General features: G+C 42.9%; 1 protein-coding gene across 1 annotated transcript; it reads right to left on the reverse strand.

The window, feature by feature from the left end:
- Positions 1-9,234: 9,234 nt before the first annotated feature.
- Positions 9,235-11,949, reverse strand: OTUD1 (OTU deubiquitinase 1). Its single transcript, XM_064704122.1, has one exon. The coding sequence runs from the start codon at positions 11,719-11,721 to the stop codon at positions 10,420-10,422; it is 1,302 nt and encodes a 433-aa protein (XP_064560192.1). The 5' UTR covers positions 11,722-11,949; the 3' UTR covers positions 9,235-10,419.
- Between the last annotated feature and the right edge of the window lie 1,243 nt (positions 11,950-13,192).

The following is a 13,192-nucleotide window of genomic DNA, read 5'->3' on the forward strand; positions in this document are numbered from 1 at the left end:
CACAGCCTTTCTGCCGACAGCACTGAGATTTGTAGTGCTATGAAGGTTTGTGGTTGCATTCAAACTCGTAAATTGTTTAACCTGCTCATGAGAACAAGAGGAAGACAACTTTGTTCCAAATGACTGCTAGATCCCATGATTAATAAGGAATCCAGTTCCTATTAGGATATCACCAATAAAAACAAGGCTTGCTGTTAATAAGAAGTGTTGCTATGTCCCCTTGAAAAACAGCTGTCACTCTGTGACTCAGGCTTTAGATCCAGCACTACCAGGACACATGCTGTGAAAAGCCCCTGGGAGTGATGGATGTTGCAAGGGAGAGGGAAGAGGCACTGGGATCAGACACCAGGGATAGGTTGGCAGAAGGACTGGGAGAAGGGGCTGAGAGGGTGTTGTGGTTTCACACCAGCAGCAGCTGAGGACCACGCAGCCATTCGCTCACTCCCCCGCCAGCAGGATGTGGGAGAGAATCGGAAGAGTAGAAGTGAGAAAACTCGTGGGTTGATATAAAGACAGTTTTATAGGAAAAGCAGAAGCCCTACATGCAAGCAAAGCAAAACAGGGAATTAATTCATTGCTTCCCATGGGCAGACAGGAGTTCAGCCATCTCCAGGACAGCAGGGCCCTGTCACATGTAATGGTGACTTGGGAAAGCAAACACCGTCACTCCAAATGTCCATCCCTTCACCCTTCCTCCCCCCACTTTATTTACTGACTGTGATGTCCTGTAGTATGGGATTCTATAGTATCTCTGGTCACTTGGGGTCACCCATCCCAGCTGGATCTCCTCCCAGCTTCCCAAGCACCCCCAGCCTCCTCCCTGGCATGGCAGTACAAGGAGTACAAAAGGCCTTGATGCTGCGTGAGCACTGCTCTCCAATAACAAATATCTCTGTATCATCAACATTGTTTTCAGTGCAAACCTAAAACACAGCCCCATATGAGTCACTCTGAAGAAAATTAACTCTATCCCAGCCAAAAGCAGCACAGACAGTAAGAGCAAAGTTGGAGGTAATGCAGCAGGGGGAGGTGGGAATACAAACTGGTGGGACAGTGACAGCCCTGCCTGGGACAATGGGGAGTGAAAGACACATTTTTGAATTAGCCAGAGCAGGAAAACAATTTTTGCATGTGCATTGGGGCTGCATTTTGACCTTTCAAGTTTACACATGATTTTTTAGAACAGTTACATTCCTCCTAAACCTTCGGGGGATGGGCGGAACACCCAAAAAACCTCAATGCCCTAACAGAACCAAGTTTGCATGTTTCACAGAAATATGAGTGTGGAACATTCATTATTTCAAACCACCCTTCTGCACTCTGCAGTTGTAGTGTAGGTGGGAGGTGACAACACAGATCTTAGAGTCCCAAGAGCTGGCAAAGCAGGCAAGTCATATTAGCTAGGGGCTGGAAAGCAGCTGTTATGTAATTCCCTCTCATCTCCACCAGAACTGCTGAGAAGTGGTTTATGTTATTTACAACTGCTATAATATTTTCCTGCTTGCAGTCACCATGTCTTCCTATTAAAAAGCAATTTGGTTATATATGGAAGTTTTATATGCAATATAGTATTTTTAACTCTCTCCCAGGGCTACATATTCCTCATACAATTATTGTAGCTTGATATTGCAAGACTGTTGCATGGCAGCTATGCACCAAGTGCTACCTTCAAACCAAGTCCATAGAGTTAAATCCTTAAAAACTGACCTATGCTCCCAAGTGTTGACACCTGTCAGAGTGCCCAGGACCCTGTGCATGCACTGGGGAGAGAGCAAAACAACCCTGGGACTAAGGAACCTACTCACCTCCTTCAGAGACCTGCTCTTTACCTAACAAGCACCATTCTGTGGTGCTGCTGCTCCTGCTGAGCTTGATGGCATCTCTGCACAGCACTGTGCTCTGCACAGCAAACATTCCCCAAAGGACTAGCACAGTAATTTTCTTTCTTCATCTCACTGGGCAGCATAGAAGGAAGAAAAATCAAAAATGGCATTTCAGACATGGCACAGGGGATGATTGACTTTCCATGCAGCTGTAGCTATTACATTCTCCCTTTCAAAGATTTTCTTTCAAGAACCTGAGTAAACAGACTCTGCATGTAATTCTTCATCTGCAATAACTAGAGGCAAGGGCTGATCTTTCAGGAAGGTGACAGAGTTCAGGGTTTTGCTGGAATGAACTTGCCAAGCAGCACAGCAGCAAAGAGCTCAAATAAGCTCCATACTCAATTGTATTTCCCCTGAAGAAATTAAATCTGGAAATTTACAATAAAGTGCATAAGAACATGAAATGTCATATTTTTATAACATCTTATTCACATATTTCCCATTCAGAATTCCCGGACTATTTATCAAAGTGAACCCAGTTATAAGCACTTACTTTAAGAGCCTACGAAGGGAAAATTAATACTCATTTACAAACATACTTTTCACAGCTCTGTGCTTGAATTACACCACAAAGGTTGTAAAACTGAAAACAATACATAAATCATGTTTTATCAAATGAAAATTTCTACAATACGTTTTGGACTTGACTTCCAAGAAACAAGATCTCTGTTCATATGTAATCTCAAGGTAGGAAAAGGAAATATGAAAAAGTAAATAAATTTTAAAAGTAAGTTTAAATGACTTGGCACAGATTTGGGTTTGGTTTTGCTTTTGCTTTTTTTTTTTTTTTGTGAGAACTTCTGAGTGAACAGAGATAGAACTGATTCCATGTCCCAGTGGTGTACAATTTATTTTTCCTTACACTCCACACTAGACAGGAGTGATGTAAGACACCAATGGGATATGATGGAGCACCGGATTCTCTACACAGAGACAGTACCTGCCTCTTGTCTGCCTCCTCTACCAACATCAAGTGACCCAAAGAGAAATGATACTGCTGCTGGTTGGCAAGAGCTTAATCCAGAGAGCCCTGAGATAAAGCTCAAAGGCTTGAGGAAGCACCAAAAGCCTTAGCAGAGATTAACTCAATCCCTTGACTGAAGTAGAGCATCAGCTATTACCTACTTGGGCTGCCAGGGTAGAGTCCCAGTAGGCAGAATGATTTCCTGTAGATGGTACAGCTGAGGCCACGGCCAAGGTTCATGTTATATAACCTGTGACAGTGGTTCCTCACAAGCACAGCCTACCCAGAGCAGCTTCCTTGGCTTTTTGGTTGTAAAAGTTTACATTTTTGGGGGATTTTGTTTGCCATTTTTGTTTGGGGACATTTTTAGGTTTTGTTTGTTTGAAATTGTCACAATCTCAGCATGACAATAAGGAGTTTTGAAGAGCGTATGATACAGCATACTGTATCCCTATAGCCCCCTTTGCATATTTGATGAACGTGTTATTGCAAACAGTTATTATTTCTCTGCAGATGCTTCTTTAATTTACCTAACAGGTCCCAGTGTTGTCATATTTATCCATTTTGGAACGTTTCTCTCTGGACAGAGCTAGAGAAGGAGAAGAACCTGATTACATAAATGCCATCAAATAACTGAATTTTTAATTGTTTGGTATAATTTCTAGCAATTTCAGGTGTTGCATAGCCTCTTGAGGGCCACTGCTGTAAAATATTAACTGAAAATGGAAATCTACCAGGAATCCCATTCACGTGAATGGTTCACATGAATTACCATGAGTATATCCAAAAGGACAGCTACCTAATTGGCAAAACATCCATAAATATTTACTTCCTGATAAGTATGATAACGTGCATGCAAAAAAATTTAAAAACTAAGAGCAAAATAATTAAACGGAGATTAAGTTTTCAGATACCTGTAAAGCTTGTGCTGCTATAATGCTGCTTCTCATCCAAGTCCCAGTGGGACTGCAGCTTTGCTGAGCCAAATACAGTATATAACAGAAAGTTTTTTTGCCAACTGTTTGTTCATCACTTTTATCAGTATTAATCTGAAGTAAAAAACTTATTCCACATGTGTTCAACTTACTAGTTCAGGGAGAACAAAGGCCACATGCACAAACATTCCTAACTTAAAGCCAAAGCCTTTCACGGGATATTAGAATGGTGGGAGATAAATGGGGGGAATGAAACAATTACTTCCAAAAGCAAAGCATTATTTTCTTTCTAATCTAGCAGTATTAGTCTCTTGTGTAGCAGAGAGATCCTGAATGTTACAAAAATGCAACTTGTTGTGATATAACATTATTACTTAATTAAGAAATAATAAACAAGTGCATTAATGGTTTTACATCAACAGTCACAATGCTGATCTATAAGCTGACATAACCATCTTTCACAGCGAAACAAGTCCTTTCAGAACCACTTCATTTTGGGCACCACCTTTCCCTTCATTATATATAAACAGCAAAACAGCTGTCAACTCCTAAACTCACTCAAATGTCCTATTTAATTAGGTTTTGGTTTGCAGCATAACCACTTTCTAAGGTTAATCCTGAATAGGCATTATGATTTATAATCAACAAAAACAGCCATGAAAAGAAATTTTAAAATTGCAGATAGAGTTTGCAGAAGTAATAGGAATTGTGTTAGTAATTACTGAGACAATAAATTTATCACTGCTCCTACCTTAAACCACAAAAGATCAGACCCTGTGAGTAATCTAGTCCAGTGGAGCTGAAGTTTATCAGGAAGGCAAACAAATCTTATAAACACATTAGTTAACTGCTTAATTACTTGGTCATATCTCAGTCTTTAAGTCATATGGAAGACAGGCAATTTAGATATAAAACATACTAGTTTTGTTTATTTACAAAGGGAGTACATTTTGACCATGGGCTCTCCCTAAAAAATATCAAAAGAAGCTCAGCTGGAGTTCCAATGACCATGTTATTTCTAAAAGCAGACTTCTAAACTTGAGTACAGCATCAGCAATGGGAAGAAATATTGCACTTAGTGATACTGGGTTAAATTGACAGACTTTGCCAAATTCCAAATCACACCCAGAGATCTGAAATCATTATTTTCTTGTGCAGATATGCTGTTTAGTTAAACAGCTGAAAAACAATTTTTTGTTTTTTAGTTTTATTTTTTAATTTTTTGCTGTTTAACAGACAGCAAAAATAGAAGTTTTGTGCAGGAAAAATGCTGGATCCTTGTACCTGTGAAAATAATATGGTTTTGCTAATGTAATTAGCAATTACTTTAAAAAAATAGGTATTTCAGCATACTTCAGCATTTGACTCTCAAAAATCTGTTAACATACTTTATGTGCTATTTAAAATTACATTGACCTTTGCAAACTATTTTGATGGTCAACCATGTTTTAAGTCTTTGATATTCAGTAATAGAAGTTCTCAGGCAAGAAAAGCACCATGTCTTTGCCTGTGAAATCCCTCCCATTTTTTAGTGAGTGTTGCATCCCTTCCTTCATCTGCAGCCCCAAAAGCTGGGCAGTGCAGGAGCTCCATGACGAGACCCCAAGGAGCAGCAGCAATGACCCTGAAGCTGCCACCAGACCAAGGGCACAGCAGGATCTGCCTGCTGGGGATGTGGGTGGAGGGGGACATGAAAGGGTACAAGGCAGCCTGGGCTCCTCCACAGCCAGATCCAACTCCAACCTTCCTCCTACAATTGCCTTCTTCCCTGCAGATGCCACTCTGTGCTCAGCTCAACTGTGCTCCGGTGCTGAAGGTTCAAACACTATTAAACAACAATGCCTTGTAAGAATTCAATAGTTTGTTTCCTACAGCTTGCAGTAAAACTTCTATGAAATAAAATAAGGATCAAAAGCCTAATGGTTTAGAAACGCACACTAAAAATTAAGGAAATGCTATTTTTGAAGATCACACAATAAAGATGAGTTCATCCCTGTGTACATGCCTCATGCTGTTACAATTGCACACTCACCTTTTCTCCAGAGAAGCTTGATCTTACTCAGTAATTAGGACAAATTTATGAGAAGATGGAGTAATAACCACTCATGCCACAGAAGCCTGGAACATGACAGTGGTTTATTTCCATTGATTTGTAGTCTGAATACTGTGTATGGATTTCCTTGGATAAACAGATTTTAAATACTAACTCCAGAAAAAAAATGGCTGAAGAACAATATATTACTGCATTGCTGTATCTTTTTATCCATTAATAGTATAAATTTGTTATGAAAAAAGACAGATTGTAAATTAAAACTGAATGGGAAATATGAAAGCTGCTTTTCTTTTTCAACTGAAACACACATGTACATTTTAAAAATCAGCCTGTATGTTAGTAAAAAATTCAAAGTTAAAATTTTTTGCTTCTTTAAAAAGTTCCGGTGACTACACAATTGCATTTGGCAGATGTGATGTCTTTTCAAACAGTTACTCACTATCTTACTGTATGCTGTGTATTTTCACACAACCATGCAATTCTGGAATGGGACAATCTTTTTAACAATGAGGCTCAGGAATTTTTTTCATTTCACACCATTTTGCACCAACATCCTACGAACACATCACTGCATATCAATAAACTGTTGAATAAATATAAAAGAGTATAAGCAAATTATAAGCAAAAAACAGTTATTGCCAGGTACTTGTCTCTGTTGTGAGATACCTATCATCATTTTCTGCTTGGATTCAGAAGCTATGCATGAGCACACTGATAAATCACTAAAACAAAATTGAAATTTTATTCTCAAAAATCCTACCAACTAATCCTGACATCATAATAGCAAAAACGGACAGTAGAAATATTTGTATTCAGGTGATTTTGTACATGTATAAGAAGTACTGAAACACACCTTTATTTACAAGTTGAGTTAATGTAAAAGATTTATCTTGCACACATGTAATGTATCTGCCATACAACAGGACAGATAAACCACAGTAGTTGGGATTAGACAACTTCTATTTCCTAAGAAAGTTACTAAGCACAAAGTGTCATCCACTTAACTTTCTGAAGAGCAAGCCCTTGGCTGAAATGGAAAACAGTGATACTTACATAAATTTCCCTTTCCTACCTGCCCATCACCCTTATTTTTAGATTCCTTCATTGCAAACCAATGCAGTTCTTGCAAACCTTGCTTCATGTAACAAAGTCTGTTCAACACACATGACAATTTTAACATATCCCTTGCACATTTAGTGACAGAATGTCATGGTCTTGGCAACCTAAGGAACTCCTGAAATGCAGCATTCAACATGTCAACTAATTCACAACTGTGTTATAAAATTCAAGCAAAGATGGCATCACAAAGCTTATGCTCCCACCAAGTGAAGTTCACAGTAGCTCGGTTTAGAATTAAAGCATTTTCTACTGATTTATAGAACTGTACAAGTGGCATACTGAAAATCAAGCTCTTTTTCTGACTTATTGTCAATAATAAAAAGTCTGTTGACCAAAGTCCCCAGACAGGTCTAAGAATTAGTTGGATTATGTAAGTAATTAGCCAAGGTTAAAATAATTGGGCAGTGAAATTATGATCCAGGACAATGTCTGTCCTTCCCTTGTTGCTGAAATTGTTGAAGAGAGGACAGTAAAGGAAAACTTTGCATCTACCTCTGCTTTTTCTAGGGGCAAGAATAGTGTTACAAGCAGTTTTGTAAAGCTCTGTGCACATCAGGATCACTGCTTCCATAAAATTTGTCCACGAAACTGCCTCTACTCCTGTTGAAACAAGACACCACTAGCTTGCATCTGAACCTAGTGTCTCAGCTGAACTTTAAACACTACAGCTATTAAACAACAACAACACCACTTTACATATGTCCAAAACATCTGAAATGCCATTTTTGCAGTTTCCTTTTAGACAGAGAACATAATGCAAGCTGCAGAAACAAGTGCCTTGTTACACGCTTCAGCAATACACCCTCCATGTCTTTGCAAACTAGTTCAACAAGTAACCTAGTTTTTTCAAATTCCTTAAAGTTATCTGCATGCCCCTGTGACTCATACAGTAGATAAATTGCTGAGGAACTCTGTGGGAACCCATCCCAGGGTTGGTTTTTAACATTGCTTTGTTTATTTGTGACATTTGAGTATCATTTTTATCACACAGAGTGAACATTATGCTGTATCAATCCTTTAATGCTTAGCTTACTGAGCATTTCTAAGGTTTGTGCTGCAAAACACAAACAAAATTTGTGATCACAATTTGTGATACAGCCAAAAATAGTAATATTAGAAGACTTAAAATAAATGTGTTTGGGACTTTTTAAAGTTTAGGATAGTCACAACTTTGAATGAATTAATCACATCCAAACCAAAGCCTAAGCAGCCTCAATAAACTGTTTTTGATCAGTCAATACATCACTGATATTTAGTGATGCTGTATTAATACCTTCACTTTTAGAGCCATGTGAGTAGCCATTTTCCCTATAAACTACCTCTGCTCCTTATGAACACATCCATTACTGCATCTTTGCTGTGCTCTCACCTCAAAACTCAGCTTTCCAAAGATTCATGGGGTAAGCAGTAGTAGATTAGAAACCCAGGGGGTTTTCCACCACTGTTTGCACTCTAAAGAAAAAGGACAAATGGGTGTAAAGAGAACAGGAAAAATATTCTATTTGCCAATATTTTGAAAATAACATAATATTTAAATCTACTCTTTGTACCTCATAAACCAGTAACAAATATATATATCCGTCCTGCAGCTCCATCACATGTGCTCAACTAAGACTGGTGCATTTCAGCTGTTTAGTTACTTTTTAATTGTAACTTTAACCCAGAACCCTTCTGCTGTTTAAGGATGAAGCCCTTTACTATTTTGAGATGAGGGACTGATTTGTAAACACATTTTAACAACTTGCAAGGCATTTCCATCTTGTGAGGGGAGTAGAAAGCTGCATCTCCCTATGACATTAGTTCTGTTTGAGTGACAAGAGGGCGCCAAGGCATCACTGCTGACAGGACAAATCTCAAGCAAGTTTGGGGCTAACTGCAGGATGGAGGTTCCCAAAGACCAATGTCCAAGCCCAAGTGTGCACAGTCCAGCAGAGAGCTGGCTCACCACCAACCCTGGTGTCACCAGCTCATTAACTATGCTTGAGAACTGCTCCTCTAAGGCATGTTAATATAGAAAACTGTTTCTCACTAGCAAACAGATATACTAAGATCTCCTGCAGTGAGAAAATAATTACAGATATTCAATTGTCTTTAAATGCTTGAATTTCTTTCACATATTTACAGACACCAGAATTATCAGTGGTTCACATCTATAAAGTACCATGCCCCTTCTTCCCACCTCTTAATAGGTAGGGAAGCCAAATAAAAGGCCCAGTGAACCCACCCACAATTCTTCCCCACACCAAGAATGCACAGCATAGAAAAGAAGAGCACAAGTAAAATTATATTCTTTATTCATTCCATTTTAGCTGTGAATATTCCTATTATACAGTATAAATTCAAAAATCACAATATATTACAAAATAAAAAAGTACAAACTGCATTACTTAATAAATATATCTAACAAGTTAATCAGAAAGTAGAAGAGACAGAATCCAGATTGGACATTTAAATGTTTGACCCAGCAAACCATACAAACCTCAATTTAACTATTTTTTTCTTTTAAACCATAAACCATTCCTGATTTCTTGAATAGAAAATAAAGTCACGTGAATAAAATGTTGTGATCAGATAATGACTTGTTGGTGAAACACCAGTGCCAAAAAAGAAGCAGGGCTTATACGAAAGACACCATAACCCCAGAAACAAGAACACAAACACTGAGGTGCAGCCAAGGCAATTACTGCCAAAGCAGGAGACTATTATCTAGTCACAACATTCTATTGCAAGTTAATGTTCTGTTATTATAGATAAATAATATAAACGGAGCAGAGAGTGAGCCAACCAGGCAACAGGAGGCCAGTTTACTCAAAACAGTAATTAAAAACAGAAGAGTCAATTGCTCCCTGCACTGTTCACGTGTAGCTGCATTCCAACTGGCTCAAAGGACCTGTTCTGTGCTCCAGGCAGAGAAAGCAACTGTTCCTAAAAGCAGTCTGTTCTCACTTTGCCACACTTTTACAAAAGCCATTATTTTAATTTTGCAAGAAAATACCCACAACATTTTCATCAACTAGGGGGGTCAGTTTGACATCAACTTCATTTGGTAAAAATATAAGGTTTATGGGTAAAAAACACAGCAAAAAATAGCTGTTACATCATAAGCCTTATTTACAAAAACTGTTTACAAACGTTTTTGGCTGTACAGCTGAAAGCCAGATACTAATGTAAGATGTAGAAGATGGAGGTAACAGTTTAAAAATAGTGTGCAAAAAATACATTCTTATAGAAAATAGACAGTGAGGAGGGGAGACACAAACATACACAGAAAATCTGCTTGCAAAGAACCCGAGGCTAAGTTTTCACAACAGAATATTACAACTACGTCTGTATTTATCCCCCGCAACCTACAGTCTTTCTCCGTCGGGGGTGCTGCTGCTTCATTAAGGATTAAGGCATCACCATCACAGCCAGCACACCTCTCTGTCAGTCCCTGCAGCCAAGCTCCCGGCCCGGGCGCTCTCATGAGCAGGCATTCTGCTCTATGTACATCTTGGACAAGGACACCGCCATAGACTTGGCCAGCTCCTCATCCCGCCTGCGCTGTACCTGAGTCTGTCTGCACCACGCCTCGTACTCTGGGTTGGGGCACACGCGGTCCAGCACAGCATCGTAGTGCCCATTGCTAAGCCAGCTCAGCCAGATACTGGGCCGTGTCGGGTCCTCGGGCCCCAGGTAGTGAACCATGGTGGAAACGGTGGGGCTCTCGGGCCGGCCGCCCGTCGTCAGGTGGATGTTCACGTTCAGCATCTGTCCCATGGCCAGCAGCTCCGGGTAGCCGGCCCAGGCCCCGTCCTGGGCGGCGCCGATGAGGAACTCTCCCACGTCGCCCTCGATGATGGGGTTGAAGTGGTCCAGGTGGTCGGCGATGTAGTGCACGGTCTGCTCGCGGAGCTCGCCGTGCAGCCGCTGGTCCCCGTACACCGCCTTGCAGACGGCGCGGTACAGGCAGTTCCCGTCGGGGATTATGTGGAAGCGGAACCGGCCCTTCTGCCGCAGGTACTTGTCCTGCTTCTCCACCTCGGCCAGGTACAGCGCCAGCTTCTCGCTGCGCTCCGCTCTGCCGCCGGGCCCCCGCCGCACGTCGGGCCCCGCCGCCGCCTCCTCCTCCTCGCCGTGCGCGGCGGGGCCGCCGGGCTGCGCGGAGCCCCCGCTCCGCTCGGCGGGGCCGCAGCCGGGGACCAGCCCGGGCTGGGCTCCGGCGGCCGCCGCCTGCAGCGCCTGGCAGTGCTCGCTGAGCCGCAGGCTGCGGTTGCTGGGCTCCTCGGCGGCGGCCTCGCCGTCGCCCCCGGCCTGCCGCACGCTCTCCAGGATGCCCTCCAGCCAGGCGCGGCTGCGCGGCGAGCCCGGCACCAGTTCTCCGGCGGCCTCGGCGCGCTGCACGATGCGGATGGGCACGATGCGCTCCAGCGGCCGCCGGCGGCTGACGGTGACCTGCGCGCAGGAGCTGAACTGCGGGCCGCCCGCCGGCCGCCCGGCCGGGCCCGCCGCGGGGCCGCTCGGCATCACCTCCAGGCAGGACGAGAAGGCGGGCATGGCGGCGGCGCTGCTGCTGCTGCCCCCCGCGGGAACGAAGCTGTCCTTGCCGGAGCTCTCGGCAGCCGCGTTCGGGCCCGCGGCGTCGGCGGCGCTCGGTGCCTCCGCGGTGGAGGGTCCCGGCGACAAGGAGACCTTAAAGACGGCGGCGGAGCTCGGCGAGGCCGCGGCGGCTGCTGCGGTGGCGGCCGCCGGGTAGTGGGTGATCACGGAGCTGTAGAGCTGCATCCTCGGCTCCCCGCGGGCGGCGCTTTATAGGCGGCGCCGCCGTCGGAGCTGGGGCGGGGAGCAGCAGAGGGGGCCGCGCTGGGGCTGCCGAGGAGGATGAACCGCCCGGGTAAAAATAAACAAGGGCATCACCGCCTGCCCCGCCCCGGCCGGGCCCCGCGGCCGCAGCAATTCCGACTGCGCCACCGGGCCGGCCCCCCCGCGGCTCCGGCCCTTCTGGAAGCTGCGGGAGCGCGGGAGGGGGGCGGGGCTGCCCGGGACGTCAGCGAGCGCCGCCCCTGCCCGGCCTGCGTGCGCTCGGTGCCACGGTCACGGTCCCCAACGGCAGCTCGGGCACGGATAACGTTCATTGTATCCACTCGGGCTTGGACAGTCCCAGGCAGTGCCACTCCGGGAAATGCAGAGCATGCATACACAGGTGTGTGAGATAAACCAGCACATCTTAACAGGAGACACGCAGGTGAAATACGGGTCCCATCAAGATCATTGATAATTGGTTTATTAGTGCCGGTAGCACTTTAAAATTAAGCCATGTCTTCTAGCCTTAGCTGCGGTATAAACAAAGTCATAAAGCCTTTTCCCAAGGATGATGAGATCTGTACACTCTTTGTTTTGATTGTGTTCTGACAGGCACGCTGACCAAGAAGCACCAGTTTGCACTATGATCAAATGCTAATACAGTCAGTGCTAACAAAATGGGAAAAAAGGTATTGACATATGGAAGTTCAAAGTGATACTTAAAAACAGTTCTGGATTCCATCCCACAGCCTCAAGTATCTTCAGGAAAGTGTTAGTAATCCAAACAGATTGTAGAACTTTAAAAACAAACAGAAAAACAAACAAACAGAAAACCCTTTCTTTGGATATTCTGAAAAGTTTCTTTTCCTCATTCCATTTACATTAATTAAAAAGAATAAGAGGATCAGCTGCAATATACTGCAATGTCCAAAATAATTTTCTTTGGAGCCTTGGTTGTGTTTTGTATCAATGTTTAGGGATATGCTTCCTATCTTCAGTCTCTGCAGTTAATTCCAGGGCTGCCAGTAACACAATATGGAATTTCATTCTCTTTACATGGAAAACATATTAGAACTCACTCAGCTAAATTGCATGTTGGAGAAAAAATGCTCAATTCCTTCATACAAAGTAAGTGGATATTTACAGGAAAAGTTTTCACATACATCTTTTTTATTCTGGATAAAACACAGCACTTTATTGAATGCAATATTGGGAGCCTTTTAATAAAGATTTACAGACTAAATACATATCCAAAAATTTTGCCTTCGAAGATGAAATGTAAGAAGTATATGAGATATGAATCAAAGTCCAAATGTCCTCAGTTACCTGACAGAGCCAGCCAGAAAGCTGATATCTTTAGAACAAATGGTGATGGGCCTTATCCAGGAGCATGTCTGGCAGCCTGTTAGAGTGGGATAAGATATTACAACTGCTCTGAAATTACAGAGTGACT

This window comes from Zonotrichia leucophrys, chromosome 2, assembly GCF_028769735.1.
Source record: "Zonotrichia leucophrys gambelii isolate GWCS_2022_RI chromosome 2, RI_Zleu_2.0, whole genome shotgun sequence".
NCBI lineage: Eukaryota > Metazoa > Chordata > Aves > Passeriformes > Passerellidae > Zonotrichia > Zonotrichia leucophrys.

Excerpts from the sequence above, each read along its gene's own strand:
- OTUD1 (XM_064704122.1), bottom strand. The coding sequence starts at position 11,721 with ATGCAGCTCTACAGCTCCGTGATCACCCACTACCCGGCGGCCGCCACC.